The sequence below is a fragment of the Lucilia sericata genome, unplaced genomic scaffold, assembly GCF_015586225.1.
Source record: "Lucilia sericata isolate MDLA Ls3-8-SP2 unplaced genomic scaffold, ASM1558622v1 Contig000737F_arrow, whole genome shotgun sequence".
Taxonomy (NCBI): domain Eukaryota; kingdom Metazoa; phylum Arthropoda; class Insecta; order Diptera; family Calliphoridae; genus Lucilia; species Lucilia sericata.
This window is the reverse complement of record NW_023994735.1, coordinates 103,430-122,782: the sequence shown is the minus strand read 5'-3', so window position 1 is coordinate 122,782 and position 19,353 is coordinate 103,430. Positions and strand designations below refer to the sequence as shown.

The 19,353-nt window shown below is 29.0% G+C and overlaps 1 protein-coding gene across 1 annotated transcript in view; it reads right to left on the bottom strand.

The window, feature by feature from the left end:
- The window catches only part of LOC119607723 (connectin), a 115,980-nt gene that overhangs the window by 61,868 nt on the left and 34,759 nt on the right, over positions 1-19,353 (bottom strand). The window contains exon 3 of the mRNA XM_037961802.1: positions 508-1,595. Within this exon, the coding sequence (XP_037817730.1) occupies positions 508-1,461 (954 nt within the window). The 5' untranslated portion in view covers positions 1,462-1,595. The remainder of the gene's footprint in view (positions 1-507; positions 1,596-19,353) is intronic.

The window sequence follows — 19,353 nt, the reverse complement described above, 5'->3', positions numbered from 1 at the left end:
CCATTTTCTATAGGAAAGGTTGATCAGAACATTAGCAATTTTCTATAGGAAAAGTTGAACAGGACCTGACTACTTTTCCATAGAAAATGTTAAGTAGAAGTGAAACCAGATTTGTTCTTGTTATTCTGGGAATCAGTCTTCTGTTTTTACACAAATAGTATATCTCCAATACAACATACACATGTATGTATATGCAATTGTATTGTTTATAAGAAAATTTGTCCATATATGCATGTATAAAACTGGCACTCATATACATATGTATGTATGTTAAAGCTATACAAGCACACAGGCGTTATAAATAACTAAAATCTATTATAAAATGATTTGTTATTCAATATTTTGCTAAAAGATTAAATTCAAAGTCGTAAACATTTGCATAGATAATATATCATCTCTAAATACACATAAAAATTTTTGTCTAAGTTATTTTTATCCTGTAAAATTACAAACGCAAAAAACCCATAAAATTTAAGATTTTCACATAAAAGTTACTCATCTACTTACCTCAATTTTATTATCATCCAATTCCAATTCAGTTAAACTCCACAATTCAGCAAAGACAGTATCACCAATGAAATTGATATTGTTGTGTGTCAATTTCAAAACATTTAAATTACCCAAACCCTTAAAGATTTCACTTGTTAAAACGGAAATTTGATTATGAGCCAAATTCAAATAAATCAAACGCACTAAATCGGAAAAGAGGCCTTCATGCAGATTTGAAATATTGTTATTATTCATGTTGAGACGTTCACACAGGGGAAGATTGCGGAAGGCATTACGATCGATTTCAAAGATTTGATTATGTTCCAAATTTAAATCTCTCAAACGTATGTGATTGGCAAAGGCTTCTTGGTCCAAGGCCATAATTTGATTATAAGTCATGACAATACGTTCCAATTGATGTAGATTGGCAAAGGCATGACTGCGTACTATTTCCACTTGTGAGTATTCTATAGTTATGCTAGTCAAATTCTCTAAGGGCTTTAGGATATGGGTGGGTATATAGTCCAGACGACCATGATTCTGTATAACAAATTTTAAATCACGTAAACGTGGCTGTTGATAAAATCTAGTCCAGGTGGTATCGTTTTGTAATAGACCATCAGAGAATACCCAACATTCGGCCTTTTGTACAGGTACATGATTTTCATCCGGTGTACAATAACACATAAGTTTCATATCACGACGTCTAACACAAAAACCAGTATCATCGATGGGTCCTTTATACGCCGCTGCCGATGAAATGGAATACGCTGAAGAGGCCACCGATGAGGGTACTGATGAGCCATAGGTATTGTACTGATTGGAGGCGGTGGAGGAGGATATACGATCATTACGTCTTCTGCCTTCTTTATCTCGAGATCTAGATGCCACTGAGCTGATGGAGGTTAAGCAGATAAGTAGTATGAGCACAATTGCCATTGAAGGCTGTATATTTAAACGTGTCGTTAACATGTTTGTTATTTATTTATTTAATTTTGGTTTATTTTGTTTTTATTCTTGTATATAATAAAAAGTATTTTATAAGTGATTTTTAGTTAATGATTAAAATGTCTCGTCTTCCGTTTATAATATTCTGTGGTTTTACACTGTAATGAAAATGGAAAATAAAATATTTATATTAGTATTAGTCTTATTTGGTTTTATACTTATGTCTGTAAAGTGCATGGAAATGTGTGCAATTAATTAAGATTCCTGTATCTTGGTTGTTAAAATCTAAATTATTTATTACATTATTTTATTGTCATTTACATAAAATGTTGTCTCTTTTTACTACCACAAGTCTTAAAATAAATGACATTTTTATGGTTACCCAACATATGTTTTACAGATTTTCATCATCATGCGTAAATAAAAATAATTTTGCAACAAAATTTGTGAGTTTTAAGATTGTGCAAAATGTTTGCCAATAAAATGTTTTCTTTATCGTATATAAAAACATAAATATTTATTTTCAAAACAACTTTAAGTATTTTTATACATATATGGTCTTAATTAATGGTGAATTATTTATAAATTTAACAAGATAAAACAGTTCTAAGAAAAACATATAAAAGATATAATCAGTATTTGAATATCTGCTGTGATACTTAAATTTTATATATTTTATAAAAAGTTTTAAATAATAACTAAAAGTTTTATTTTTCTTAGGACATTTTGTTAGATTAAAGGAAACAGTGTTTATAGATTATGAAATTTTCCTTCAAAGAACATATTCCTAACTTACAAAGCATCTTTGGCAATTGCAAAGCAAATTTCTTTAAAAACATTATTAATTATTTGGTATAAAACAGTTTGCAAACATATTTACTACAGGCACTATGTAACCAGCTATGGGCAATTTTCCAAATCATAAAAACAACAGTGCATATCCTCTGCTTTCTAATCATTCATTAAAAACAAAATCTGTTACTATGCTGAAAATCTCTGTTAATCATATTTTTGTTAATACACTTACGTATAACATTATTTTCATTGCCCACCACTGTTACATATGTATGTTTGTAATTGGGAAATGTTAAAACTTTTACCATATGTGTATGTAGTTTTCTATAACTATATACCAATACATAATATTTATATGCTTGTACATAAATACAGTTATTAAGTTATGCTTTCATATTTTGTTGCATATGTGTTGATGTTGAAATTAAGTTAAAAGTTATTTTATAAAAGATTTTATTTACTTCCACACACATGTACACACGCACACACAGATATAAAATATGTATGTGTAAATATAGCTAAAGGACATAAACAATATTCTATAGATTTATTGAAAAAATTTTGAAAATCTGTGAGTACCGTTGTGAGAGAGGGAATCTCAAATAAACCGGCATGTGTATTAGGGTAGTTGTATAAAATTTTCGGAAGTGGGAAGGGATTGCAAAGGATTAATTTAATACAAAATAAAATTGTTAAATCTCGAGAAATTAAAATCTATATGGACAAGATTAAGCTCCAATAGTCATGTTAAAAGTCTAGACTGTAGTCTTGTCTAATATCTAGACTACAGTTATACTCTACACCATTATAGTGGGAAGGGTATTATGCGTTTGTGCTGATGTTTGTAACACCCAAAAATATTGGTCCTATAACCACCTTAAAGTATACCAATCGGCTCAGAATCTCTTTCTATGTCCGTACGTCTGTGTGTCCATGTAAACCTTGTGTTCACTCTACAGGTCGAAATTTGCAAGATAATTTGATGAAATTTGGCACATACTTTTCTTTTGATCCAAGGACGATGTATAGTAAAATCGGTCTATTATTTCGTATAGCCCCCATACAACCGTACCCCCCGAATAGGGTTTTTGTGCGGATAAATATGTTAAATGTTCTTGAATCTCCACTATAATGGACAAGGCTTAGTTTTATATAGATATACATATTTGATCCTAGCCCCCATTTAAACTCCCCTTCAGAAAATGACTTGAATGTCAAAACGGACTTATAAACACTAATATCACTATGAAATTCTGCATAAATAACTTTAATGTAGAGGCAAAACCCTCTACCAAAATTTATAAGCATAGGCCCATATTTGTCCTTGCCTCCGTATTCACATTTTTGTCAACAAATTGTTAAAATATTTCGAAATTAAGGCAATAAACTACTTAAATGGTTTGTTATTTAAAATAAAATACATTTTTTATATACTACTCAATGGTGTATGGCATCATATGGTCGGCTATGACCAACTAAACATGTTTTTTATATAGTCTAGACTCTAGACTATATTCTTATATATAACTCAAGCCATAGCCTTGTCTATAGTCTAGTCTATTGTCTATTGTATAGATTTATCTATAGGACATACTGTAGTATTGTCTTGTCTATAGTTCAGACTGTAGTCTTGTCTATAGTCAAGACTATAGTCTTGCAGCAGACTATAGTCCAATTTATATAATCTAGACTAAAGTGATGTCTACAGTACAGAATTTAGTTTGTCGGTATTTTAGATTATAGTCTCTCCTACAGTCCAGATTATAATCCTGTGTATAGTCAAGACTGTAGTCTTGTCATACTGTCTTGAGCTATATAATCCAGCCTATAGATCTGTCTATAGTATAACCCATAGTATTATCACATAGTATTATCACATATTCAGACTATGGCTTTGCCAATAGTATATTGTACTGATGTTAGTTGTTTCTATAAGTCTTTCTTGTCTATAGTCCAGACTATAGTCTTGTTTATAGTCCAGAATATAGTCTTGTCTATAGTCCAAACTAAAGTCTTGTCTACAGTCCAGACTATAGTCTTGTAGCAGACTATAGTCCAATCTATATAATCTAGACTAAAGTGCTGTCTACAGTACAGAATTTGGTTTGTCTGTATTTCAGATTATAGTCTCTCCTATACTGCAGATTGTAATCATGTGTATAGTCGAGACTATAGTTTTGTCATATGTCGAGATTATAATACTGTCTTTAGCTATACAATCCACCCTATATATATTATCCTTTGTCCTGATGTTAGTCTTTTCTATAAACAAGACTGTAGACTTATATATATAATATTGTTTATAAACCTGACTATATTCTTCTCTATTGTCTTGTTAATAGCCTGGACTAATTCTAAAACTGTAGTCTCGATTATTGACAGGACTGTTCTGGACTATAGTTTTGCCTATATCCGAGACTGCTTTAGTATTATCTATTGTTGAGACAACTCACCTTTCTTGGTATTAAGGTTGTGGTTGTAATATAATGTGCCCAGTGGGCCACTTTTGGTAAGCAGAACTGTCGCTGTAGGATGGACCAAACTTAATGTTACGGTGCCCAAATATATCTTAAAAATCCGATAGATACTAGAGAATAGATAGAAAGTTTGTACCTCCTTAATACAAGGATATGATTTAACTTTGGCATATACATATGCATGTATGAAGAAAAAAATGTGATTGTGTATTTTAATATTTACCTTTTATATACATACTTTTTTTTGGTACTCATATACATCACTGTATATACGTTAAAAATAGATGTGAGTAAAGTTAAAGATTAAAAAAATATATATCAGAATGTGTGTAAATATTTCCCATATATTCAATACAAAATTTCAATGTTGATGACAATTACAATCATGTTGACAACAATAATGTGCGAATATTTTATTGAGGGAATGAAAAGTACACACCAAGAAAAAAAATATATACATATATAGGTGTATATTTACCAATACACATATATTAAGTATTAGGCTAATCCACAAATATAAGGAGAAGCTAGAAATATGTTTTCTAATTATTTAGTTATTTTAATCATATTACTGTTGTTGCAACCAATAATTCAGTTGTTAACATCAAACCACACAAACTTAAGAGCAAATTGCGTTATTGCAATTTAAACTAGGTTTACTTATTCTACGTATTAAGCTGAAAATGATAAAAGTTTAGATTTTTCCTATTTTTTCCGGAAACTACTAACAAATGTTTTATTAACATTTTTTTATAAAACTCGGTCTAATTAATACTTTAATTAAGTCTCTTCTAATAAAACAGCAACTCATGGAAAAAATTTGCAAATTTCATAAAAAGTTATGGGGTTTTTTTAACATCTAGGGACGAAATGTGCCACTGTTAAAGGTTCCGTTTTTATAATATTTATTTATATATGCACATAATATATGTGTGTGTGTGAGTTATTATTTGCATATGTAGGTATGTGTGAGTAATATAAGAATAACAATATTTCGTTATAGTATGGTTTGGTGGAGAATTGATAAGAACAAAAAAATAATAATATCATCAATCATATATGGTGGCAATTTGTTTATAATAATATTTTTTTTTATGTATTCTTTAACCCACTACATGCATATTGATATGAATGAGTTTTTATATAAATTTGACAATTCAAACACATCTACATACAAACATGTATATATAAGTATAAAGCAATGATAAAAAGTTGTTACCACACATAATGATAATGTACTAGTTTTAATATTCTTCGTTTAAAAATGTATAACTGAATCAATACTTGAATAATTAAGTGAATCAAAATTCTTATAATTCAAAACTTTTCTGCATAAATTTTAAAATGTTAACATATATTTCAAAACTCTACTTTATATTCTGTTAAAATAATTTAAACTTTTTTAAAGGCAATTCCCTTAAACGTTACACTTAATTAAACCAACTTTTTGTGAAACAATAAACTCATATTTTTTTTGTTGTTGCAAAAAACAACATGAATTATGTAATATTTTTCTTAAATGCTAAATATTAAATAAAATTAAAATCCATTTAAGTATAATAAATTGCACACTTTACATTTTTATCTTGTGCGGTTTTTATATTGTACTACACAATTTTTATGAAATTTTTTGATTGAAAAAAAAAAGAACGGAGAAAAAATATGAATCTTTCTTGTTCTTGAAGATTTATGAGACCTTTATAAGAAACACAAAAAAGCTAAAAGAAAAAAAGGAAGTATACAAAACGCGTTTAAAAATCTGTTGATTGTTAAATATTACAACTAAATTGTCCTTCTTTTTTTTTTTGTATGTATAAGTAAAAGCATTTTTAAACGAAATACACTTTTCTTGGGCACTTTTATGATGATGTTGCCAGTTGCCTTTATAACGGGATACATTAAGTCAACTGCAATTTTTTAAACATTTTTTTTCTCACAGTTACTCATCAAATATAGTACAACCAGCTACTAGCTAGTGAAACAAACCCAGTCAGCCAACCAACCAACCAACCAGCCAGCCAGCAGTCAGTCATTTATTCCGTCATTTTCGCATCCTTTGTTTTATGAACTTAGTTTAGACTTTCTTACGCTCGCTGTATAATAATGAGTAATAGATGCTATTTTATTACAAACGTTTTTTTATTACATCGTTTTAGTTTAGATTTTCTTCTGTCCTTTTTTTCAATTTTTGTAATATGAATTGAATGTTCGAAGGACATTAAGTATACGAAGGAGTGAGAAAAACAAAATGTAGGTGAAAGAAAATTTTAATGGACAAAATAATTTGTAATTAAGGTATTTAAATGACGGTAAATTATGTCAGTATTTTATTAAAAAAAAAAATAAGCAGTCAAAACTGTTAGGTTAAGGTCGATGCGAATATTTCAACTTTTTTGGAAATAGGAATTTTAATGACTACTGATTTAAATACTAAATTTCAAATAACTATAGATTAGAATATTAGTTCAAACTAAAGGCTGCAATACAGACATGAATATACTCTGAACTATAAACTAGCATGGAGTCTGAACTATAGATTTGCCTGTAGTCTTAGGTATACAAAATTATAATTCGAACTAAAGACTAGACTATAATCAGAATTACAGATCAGAATTAAGTTAGAACTCCAAACTACAGGCGTGAACAATATACTAGAACCAGAACTACAGATCAGACTATACTCTCAACTATAGACCATAGTCTAAACAATAGATCAGGCTATACTCTAAACTATAATCTATGCTACTGTCTCAACTATAGAGCAGACTATAGTCTGCAATATAGACCAGACTATAGTCTACACTATAGACCAGACTTTAGTCTGCACTATAGGCCAGACTTTAGTCTGCACTATAGACCAGACTATAGTCTGCACTATAGACAAGACTATAGCCTGCACTATAGACAAGACTATAGCCTGCACTATAGACCAGACTATAGTCTGCACTATAGACTAGACTTTAGTCTGCACTATAGACCAGATTTTAGTCTGCAATATAAGTCAGACTATAGTCTGCACTATAGACCAGACTTTAGTCTGCACTATAGACCAGACTTTAGTCTGCACTATAGACCAGACTATAGTCTGCACTATAGATCAGACTATAGTCTGCACTATAGATCAGACTATAGTCTACACTATAGATCAGACTATAGTCTACACTATAGATCAGACTATAGTCTGCACTATAGATCAGACTATAGTCTGCGCTATAGATCAGACTATAGTCTGCACTATAGATCAGACTATAGTCAGTACTTAGATATTTGTTCGAGGTATCATCTATCATCTAAATAATATATAAAACTATGATCTGGTCTATTGTGCAGACTATAGTCTAGTCTATTGTGCAGACTATAGTCTGGTCTATTGTGCAGACTATAGTCTGCTCTATTGTGCAGACTATAGTCTGGTCTATCGTGGAGACTATAGTCTGGTCTATTGTGGAGACTATAGTCTGGTCTATTGTGCAGACTATAGTCTGGTCTATTGTGCAGACTATAGTCTGATCTATTGTGCAGACTATAGTCTGGTCTATTGTGCAGACTACAGTCTGGTCTATTGTGCAGACTATAGTCTGGTCTATTGTGCAGACTATAGTCTGGTCTATTGTGCAGACTATAGTCTGGTCTATAGTGCAGACTATAGTCTGGTCTATAGTGCAGACTATAGTCTGGTCTATAGTGCAGACTATAGTCTGGTCTATAGTGCAGACTATAGTCTGGTCTATAGTGCAGACTATAGTCTGGTCTATAGTGCAGACTATAGTCTGGTCTATAGTGCAGACTATAGTCTGGTCTATAGTGCAGACTATAGTCTGGTCTATAGTGCAGACTATAGTCTGGTCTATAGTGCAGACTATAGTCTGGTCTATAGTGCAGACTATAGTCTGATCTATAGTGCAGACTATAGTCTGGTCTATAGTGCAGACTATAGTCTGGTCTATTGTACAGACTATAGTCTGATCTATAGTGCAGACTATAGTCTGATCTATAGTGCAGACAATAGTCTGATCTATAGTGCAGACTATAGTCTGATCTATAGTGCAGACTATAGTCTGGTATATAGAGCAAATAACAATTATGTTTCAGCCAGCTCTCATCAGATTTAGCCTCAAGTATTTAATATAAAAATACTAAAGATTTCTTCTAACTAATGGAATTAAATCTTTTTTAATTCTCATTTAATCCCAAAAACCTTTTGAACAATAGTTTTCCATACCAGATTTGTACTACACTTTATTATAAAGATACAAGGGTTAAATGAAAACACACACAATACTACATCTATATATGTATGTATGTACATACCAACAGTAGAAAAAAAATCAAAAAATAAATATAAACTTTTAAGGGAGTTGGTTTTATTATTGTTTAATTTACATTTTATTATGATTGTTTTTCTAACAGAGTTCAATAAGTATTGCAAGGTAAACAAAAACAACATCAGCAACCAACCGAACTATTCAACCGTTTGCTTTGAGTAGTGAGGGTGAAAAATATCATCTAACCATTGTAAAATAATTGTTTTGTTTAGTTGCTACTGATGTTGTTTGTTTGTTTTTTGTGTCTTTGTTGTTCTTTGTTTTTTTTTTTTTTTTTTCTAAAAAAGGTTATTATTTTTTAATAAATTCTTCAATAGGTTATTGGCACACTGAGAATGTAAATGAAAATTAAAGCTTCTATCAGCCTCTATCCCTCTAAAGGTTAAAAGATGAAACAAACTAAACAGAACTCGATCAATGGGTATTCATCTATATATACATAGCTAAAGAATTTGTTGTTTTAGACTTAAAATAAACATTGAGTTGTTATTTGATTCTTGATTTAATGTTTTTGTGTTATTATTATTATTTTGCATTTCTTAATATCCTTTTGTGTGAGCGAGAGCTCAGTTTCTGTGATGTTGTTTCGCTTTTGTATTATTTTTTAATGTTTTATTTTATATCATCTTGGTATAAATAACAAGAGTGATGATGGTGGAGGAAACCTCATTTAAGTTTGAGTTCTATTTTTATATTTATAAATTTTCAAATAAATAAGAATTTTCCAGGTATTACTTTTTATATGTACTTGTAACTTTTATGTTGGGGGTTTCTTTTTTTATGATAATATTCAATACTCTATTACTACTCTAGAGCCAATAACAGAGAAGAACAATTTTTATAGACAAATCAATAAAAAATTAATTAAGAAAATTTATTTATAAAGCAGGTCGAATAGAAGAATGAAACAAACTGTCGATATTTCAAATTTTTAGACGACAATTAAATTTTTAGTGAAAAATTCGTGAAATTTAGTGAAAATTTTAATTTTTAGTGAATACTTTAACTTTTAGTAAACATTTTAGCTTTTAGTGAAAATCTAATTTTTTGGTGAAAGTCTTAATTTTTGGCGAAAATTTTAATTTTTTAGTGAAAATTATAATTTTTAGTGAAAATTGTAAATTTTAGTGAAAATTTTAATTTTAATGAAAATTTTAAGTTTTAGTGAAAATTTTAAGTTTTAGTGAAAATTTTAAGTTTTAGTGAAAATTTTAAGTTTTAGTGAAAATCTTAATTTTTGGTGAAAATTGTAATTTTTAGTGAACATTTATTTTTAGTGAAAATTTTAATTTTTAGTAAAAATTCTATTTTTTTTTTTTTTTGTGAAAATTTAAATTTTTGGTGAAAATTTTAATTTTTAGTGAAAATTAAAATTTTTGGTGAAAATTTTAAGTTTTAGTGAAAATTAAAATTTTTGGTGAAAATTTTAAGTTTTAGTGAAAATCCAATTTGTTGGTGAAAACTAAGTTTTAGTGAAAATCTTAATTTTTGGTGAAAATTTTAATTTTTTTGTGAAAATTTTAATTTTCAGTTAAAATTTTAACTTTTAGTGAATATTTTAATTTTTGGTGAAAATTTAAATTTTTAGTGAATTATACAATAGATTAAAACTATACTGTAGCCTGTACTATAGACGAAACTGTTTATAGGACCATGGTCCGTACTATTGACCACATGAAATGAACTTGGTACCAAATTACATATAGTCCGCAATATAGCGCAATATATAGTTTAAGCTGCAGACCAGATTCTAGGCAGAATTTGGCTCTTGACTATATTCTTAACTATACATCAGACTGTAATCACATCTATGACCTAGACTATAGACTCCACTATATACTATAGTCTGAAATATAGACAAGACTATAGTCAGAACCACTGAAAATATTATTTGATCTAGTTTGACCAGACTATATTTTGACTATTTTTTACACAAATGTAAATTTTAGATCAGACTAAGGTCTTAACTATAGACCAGACAGTAGTCAGAACCAGACTACTTTCTAAACTACTGAAACTATAGATCAAATTATAATCTGAATTATAGAGTACACTAGAGTCAGAATCACTGAAAATCCTATATTCTGAAATATAAATCAAACTATCTCCTTAACTATATACAAGTCAGATTATATTCCGAACTATGATCTTACTATAGATCGCACTGTAACCAAAACTATAGCCTAGACTTTACTCTTAGAAACTGACCTGACTATAATCTGAACTGTAGACCAAACGACCAAAAGTCAGAAGTATACATAAGACCAAAGCCAGAACCATTGAATGTATTGAACTATAGACATACTAATTCTGAACTATAGACCATACTATAGTCGGAACTATAAGAAGAACAAACTGTAATCGAAACAACTTAAAAGTCTGTATTCTGAACTGTAATCGAACTATAGTCTGAATTATATACTTAACATTACATCAGAATATAATCTAAATTAAGGAACAGACTTTTATCTAAACTACTCTCAAGATTATAATGTGATCTACACACCGAATTATAGTCTTAGATATAGACTGAAATATAATCTTATCTAAAAAAAAGAACATTTATAAAACTCCTCTAAATAGCTCCTATTTATACCAAAAGATTTCCCATTCCTGTTGCCAACATTAAATTCTTGCTTTTTTATCATTTTAAAATATCCTTTCTGCCACAAATGCAAAAAAAAAAAAAAAACAAACACATGCTCACATTATAAATAAACCTATTTCGGTTGTCTCTACTTCCACAACTATAACAACAAGGTGATTTTTTATGTTATTTTTGTTGTTGTTGTTGGAATTGTTTATTTCAATTTTCCTGTATTAAGAGTCCTGTTCAATGTCTAGGTGTCGTTGGGTAGGATCTCTTTTGTTGGAATAGACTCTAAAAAGAAAAATTCTATAAAAACACATATAATAGTAAATATCCTTTTTTTTCAAAATTACTCTCTGTGTTGTTGCTGTTGTTCCTTGTTGTATTGTTTAAAATAACGGCCTTTTTGTGTTATTTTAACTGTTGTTCTTGCTGCTGTTTATATGACTGTGTTATTTTTGCTTCAGCTTGTTTAAGTAAAATTTATAGTGTGATGTTATTATTTTTATTGACAATACGTGACGTGTTCTTATTGTTTATTTAGTTGCTTCGGTCGTTTCTCGGGTTTTGTTTGTTATTTGTTGTTTTTTAGGTCTGTCAGTCTGTCAGCCAAACCGTCATGTAGTCATTTAGTGGGACGCTTTGAATGGGTATCCTTGAATTTTTTTTCTTTTTATTAGAAAAATATTCTTTCTTTCGTTTGCTCTCTTTGTGTTATTTGTTAGTAATGTTTTCTGTTACGGTTGTCTTTTTTATGCCATTTTCAATACCACAAGAAACAAGCATAAATACAACATATTTTCTATTTACTGCCACTCTAGACAACATCATTGCCGCACCGTATACGAATTTATGTACATATATATGCAGGTTTATTTCTGTTAGTAGTTAGCATAGTGTATATTGCTTTTTGTTAAACGTTCAATGTGGGTGAACTTGCACGATATCATATAAAATATATTTTTACTACACATTTGTATAATAAATATTGTTTTATTATTTATTTTAGTTTTGTATTAGGAATGCTCAGTTTTTGTGAGGTTTTTATATTAAATGAAAAACTAAGAAAATTATGTGTTTTATGTATATAATGAATTTGATTGAAACCCATTTATGAGAATTATTTATGGTTTTCTTAAAATGTTTTAATTTAAATTTCATTTCTATTTCTGGGGAATCGAAGTATTTGAAAAATACCAGAATTTTTGAATCCCTGGAGCTATTTTCTATTTATTATATCTTACACCTCTATAGTGGGGAGGGTATTGTGCATTTGTGCTGATGATTGTAACACAAAAAATTTTGGTCCTACACCCACTCACTTAATTATAACAATCATCTCAGAATAACTTTCTAAGTCGATTTAGCTATGTCTGTCTGTTTGTCTGTCTGTCCATCTGTCTGTCTGTCTGTCTGTCTGTCTGTATCACTGACTGTCCATCTGTCTGTCTGTCTCACTGTCTGTCCATCTGTCTGTCTGTCCAATCGTCTGTCTGTCTGTCCAATCGTCTGTATTTCTGTCTGTGTAAATCTTGTGCACACGCTGCTGGTTGCAATTTTCAAGATAATTTGATGAAATTTGACACATACTCTTCTTTAGTCGGCTATGACCGACTTGTTTTTTATAATATGTTTAAATAGTTGTGTATATAAATTTTCTCTAGTATAAATGTATTTGTGCATATTTGATTATTTACCTGTGTACACGCATACTTACTTATATACACATGCATTTGCGTAATTTTGTAATATTTTTATTATTATTTACATAAATTTATTATTTACCGGCAAGGTCTATTTGTACTTTTTCAATTTTTTATTTACTTTACAGACAGTAATTGAAAAATGTTTCTGTTGAATATACGCAATTGTAAATCAGTCTTATTTAACTAACATTAGGGTGTCTTTTTTTTAAGTTAACAAAAATGAATTTAAAAAGTAGTGTGTTTAAAATAAGTTTAATTTTAAACAGAACTTTTGAAGCTTTGGATCCCGAAGATATCTGGGGTTTTTAGAAAATTGATTTCAGCAGACATACAGACGGACGGACGGACAGACAGACAAACAGAAAGATTGATAGAAAGACAGACAGACAGACAGACAGACAGACAGACAGACAGACAGACATGGCTTAATCGAATCCGCTATTTATAAGGATATACTTTATAGAGCGGGAAAATTTGTTGTGGAAATATATACCCTTCTAACGAAGGTGAAGGGTATAATAATGGCTTTTGTTGCTTCGACAACAGCATGTGAAGTCGTACCCTACTTGACACTTGAAAAAAGAAAAGATCTTTATAGTATTATCATCAGTCTTATTTAACTAACACATATCTATTAGGACATCCTTTATTAAGTTAACAAAAATAAATTTAAAAAGTAGTGTGTTTAAAATAAGTTTAATTTTAAACAGAACTATTGAAGCTTTGGATCCCGAAGATGTCTGGAGTTTTCAGACAATTAGTTTTAGCAGACACATAGACAGACAGACTGATTGACTGACAGACAGATAGACAGACAGACAGACAGACAGACAGACAGACAGACAGACAGACAGACAGACAGACAGACAGACAGACAGACAGACAGATTGACAGAAAGACAGACATGGTTTAATCGAATCCACTATCTATTGCGCCGGAAAATTATATTGTGGAAATTACAAACGGAATGACAAATTTATATATACCCTTCCCTTATTGCTTCGACAACAGCATGTGGAGTTGTATTTTTGGAAGAACGAAGTACGATCCCTATCAATAAGCCTCTTCTCTATATAAACCTAACCTACTGCACACCTATATAAAGAAGAGATCTTTATAGCTAACACAAGGACAGTAATACTGTTCTTACAGGAATTAAAATAACTTTCAAATATTCGATTGCCAATCCTAAACAGTTGTCTAAAAACTAAATACTACAGATTTCAATAACCATTTTAAAAGTATGATTATCGTTTTTTTTTAACAATTAAAACCATTATACACTATAATTGCTTAAATAAATAAAGTATTAAAACACTAAAATGACTACTTTTAGCTACAAAAGTACAAATATCTGTTACAACTTAAAACAATTCAAGTTAATGGCAAAAGCCCCCTTTAGAAAAACCTTAATCTATACGGTAAATAAAGAAACCATCTAAACAATTAATTTCAAACACTTTCACAAACTATTATCAAAAGAAATTTAATGTTGTTTGTTTTTAATTTAAGTTTGTTGCAAAAAAAAAAAAATAAATGAACAATCAAATGTATTCTAATACACATAGAAACAAGCCAATACACTGGGATTTGGTTGGTAAGAAATCATTAGATAAGGGTTTGTATGTAGATTTCTAAAAGAACTTTGAAAATTTAATTTCAAGCCTACTTCTGTGGACGTGTTTAAATTTTAAGTTAAATAGGAAAACCCAATAGGAATTTTTGCCTTTGATCTTTGTTTGTCTATAGAATAGCCAACAGACTTATCAATTCTGTGTTGGATAGACTAATCCATAGAATTACCAACACTCTAGTCCATAGTTTATACAATAGAACTGTTCGCGAAATATTTAGTACCATTTCCCAAATATTAATTTTCTATGCCAGTCCTACATTACTTCTAAAATTGTTCTTTAATTTCAATTTTCCTACTGGGTTTCTTTCAAAAGAAAAACTTTGTATATCAATTAAAGAGTTTAATTAATACTACAAACTTGTTAAATTGTTTTAATTTAAACATTATACCACCACCTTTATAAGATTTGAATACATCTTCTCTTCTGACACTCATATACCAATTCTTTCCTTTTGTCGGCTTTCGTTAACAAGGTGTAAAATAAAAGAGAAGAAGAAAAATTTCTTTAGAAACTTATTTAGTGCTCGAAAACAATGACAATTTTCTTAGACCTTTAACACACTTTCTGTCAATTCTTAAAAAACAATTTTACCTTCTGCTCCGACTTTTATTCGCTCTCCCGGTTTACCCACGACTTTCTTACTGCCAGTCTGTCTGCCTGCTTCTCCGTCTATGTGTCTTTTAGTAATTTTACCTGTTTGTTTCTTGTCTATTTACGGTTAAAATGTTTTCGCTTAAATAAAGTTTTCTGTCAACTTATTTACTTTAGAAGTTTCTCAGCGTATTTCTTTTCTTGGCGAACAAAGTGGGAAAAAAATGTGAGACAATAGATACTCTGGGTGTTGGTATTGCTGGAAAGTAATATACAACTTTTTTCTTAGAAATACTTAATAAAACACAAAAACTAAAGTTTTTTTTTTTGTTTCAATTTTAATGAGTTATTTATACTTATTGAGGGTATCAGTCCATGAATTCCTTACAATTATAATGTCAAAATTTTTAAGTGTGTGAGCTGTATTGACCGATAAATGTGGTTAAAGGGAGGTCAAATAAAGTTTTGTGAACTTTTGCATGTGGCGTACTTTTTCTTTTTGTCTGAGATTAATTTAGTGAAAGTTTTGTTTTTTAAGTTTTTACAAGAGTAGACAATGAGTCAAATAGGTGTTAATTGTGACAAACTTGTTACTAAAAAAACTTTATGAAAGCTTTCTTATTACCAAGAATTTTTTGAAACATTTCACTTGCTAATGGTTGAAAATCAAAGAAAAATATATTGCTTTCTGGATCGGAAGGAGGGACATATTGTTCTTAAAATTATGTTCATTTTCGATCCTAAGTAAATTGGCTGCATCTGAATCACATTGATCAAGATAATTTTTGTTATCTTCGCGAAATATTTTTGTTTTAAATTCTTATCTTGAAAGATATGAGAGACTGTATTACTTGGCTTCAAAGAGGTATACTGCAAAAATCTTCTTAAAAAAGCAATTTTTCTATAGTTTTATATGGAAAAATTGTATGTACGTTTTCTATAGAAAATATAAAGATAAATTACGATTAGTTTCCTATAGAAAAGTTGTACATAATAGAATGAGAAATGGTTTCCATAAGTTTTCTAGAGGAAAGTTCTAGATAATAGGAATAGAAAATCTACGACAAGTATTCTGTAGAAAAATTTGGCACAAGTTCTCTTCTACAAATTTTTAATAGAATAGCTTTCTGCAAGTATTTAATAGAAAAGCTTTTAAGAAGTTATTTTTATAGAAAGCTTTTAATAAATTTTCTATAGAAAAGCTTTCGACAATTTTTCTATAAAAACGTTTTTGCCTAAATTCTACAAGTTTTCTTTAGAAAGCTTTCGACAAGTTTTCTTTAGAAAAGGTTGGATAAGTTTCTTTATAAAGGCTTTCGAAAAATTTTCTGTAGAAAACATTTGTATAAGTTTTCTATAGAAAAGCTTTCGACAATTTTTCTATAGAAACGTTTTTGCCAAGCTTTTATAGAAAAGCATTCTACAAGTTTGGACAATCTTGGACAATTTTTTTAGAAAGGCTTTCTAAAAGTTTTCTATAGAAAAGCTTTCGATAAGTTTTCTATAGATCATTAATTTTAATAATAATTAATAATAAGCTTTCAACAAGTTATTTTTTAAAAAGTTTTTAACAAGTTTTCTATAGAAAAGCTTTCCACAATTTATCTATAGAAACGTTTTCGCCAAGCTTCTATACAAAAGCTTTCTACAAGTTTTCTTTAGAGAAGCTTGGACAAGTTTCTTTATGAAGGCTTTCGAAAAGTTTTCTATAGAAAATCTTTTGACATGTTTTCTGTAGAATACCTTTGTATAAGTTTTCTATAGAAAAGCTTTCGATAATTTTTCTATAGAACCGTTTTCGCCAAGCTTCTATAAAAAAGCTTTCTACAAGTTTTTTAGAAAAGCTTTCGATACGTTTTCTTTTGAAAAGCTTTCGACAAGTTTTCTTTAGAAAAGCTTGGACCAGTTTCTTTATAAAGGCTTTCGAAAAGTTTTCTATAGAAAATCTTTTGATATGTTTTCTGTAGAAAACCTTTGTATAAGTTTTCTATAGAAAAGCTTTCGACAATTTTTCTATAGAGCCGTTTTCGCCAAGCTTCTATAAAAAAGCTTTCTAAAGTTTTTTTTAGAAAAGCTTTCGACAGTTTCTTTTGAAGAGCTTTCGACAAGTTTTCTTTAGAAAAGCTTGGACAAGTTTCTTTATAAAGGCTTTCGATAAGTTTTCTATGGATAGTTTCTTTATAAAGGCTTTCGATAAGTTTTCTATGGATCATTAATTTTCTCAAGTAAAGCTAACAAAATTTTGTTGATAAAACTTTATATTGAAAAATTTTACTTAAGTTTTCTTTAGAAAAGTTAAAGATGCGTTTCCTACAGACAGTTTTCGAAAAGCTTTCGACAAGTTTTCTATAGAAAAATGTATTCCAAGTTTTCTACAGTAAAGTTTTCAACAAGTTTTCCATAGAAAACTTTTCGACAATATTATACTTTAGACAAGTTTTCTATAGAAAAGTTCTAGACAAACTTTTTATATAACCTTAAGTTTCTTAAGTGAAGCTAACTACAGATTTTCTAAAATAAAGCTTTTATTAAATTTTCCAAGGAAAAGCTTTTGGATAGATTTCTATAAAGTTTTATAAAAAGATTTTATGTTTTTATGAATTATGTTAAACCATTGAAGAAATATACATATTTTAAGCGAAAAGCTTTTATAGTTTTTGATAGCAACAATTTTTAATTTTATTTTAAAGATACTCAAGAAAATTGATATTAGTCTTTAGTATAGCCCACAGTACGTATGATTAACATTAATTTTGAATATTTTCATAAATTTATTCATAACTTCCACAAAGATTAAAGAATTTTAAAAATTTAAACACAGTTTAAAAGCTGATATTTTGTACTATATTTTCAAAAAAAAATATTTATTTCAAAAAAAATTTTAAAATATTAAATATTCAATTCTAACAGATTTGGTCCTAAATTACATTTTCTTAATAATCCTATGGTTATTGAACCCATAACCCTTGGCACTGTTGGCTAACAGTACTATGTAGACACGCCATAAAAAACTAGTTCAATTGAGTTGCTTACAATTTAGTTAATAGTTGAATAAATATACACATACTGAAATTGCATTTCAGATCTGCCTATAGACGTAAGTTATGTACTCAGCTACGACTATATTTAAAACCATTTATTTTTGTATTTATTTATTTTCTTTAGTTTATTTTTTAATGAGGAAAAAGGTAAATATCATTGGAAAAAAAGTAAGAAAGAAAACTACATATATAATGTGTAATGCATACATACTACATAAGTATGTATGTATGTGTTTATTAACAGAGTATAAAGAAAAGCTTTATAAATTACAAATTACTGGTACATGCATGCAGTACAAATAACTACATGTTATACAGTAGCATTTATATTATTGTGCAAGTTTATATGTATATAGAAAAAAAAATATGTAAATATTGTTGGGAAGTTATCCTGAGGGTTAAAAATCTATATTTTTGAGATTTAAGTTAAAGGATTTTTACTATACTTTAGTTTAACTTCCCTTGAAAGCTGACGGGATACCAAAAGCGAAATACGTTGACGGATGTTAAACTTTTTTCCCAGTAAAAATATATTTATTTATTTTCTTTTGCATTATTTCATGCACATACATATGTACGTGCATATGTATACAACTGACTCACTCACATGCAGCCAGTGATTTGAGTGGTGCATGTGGTAAATTGTTGCATACAAAAAAAAAAATTAATTTCGTTAACTTGAATTTGTTTTTTTTTTCTTCCAACAGTATTGTAGAGGATTGGTAGGTGAACCTCCTTTTTTTTCATCTAGTGG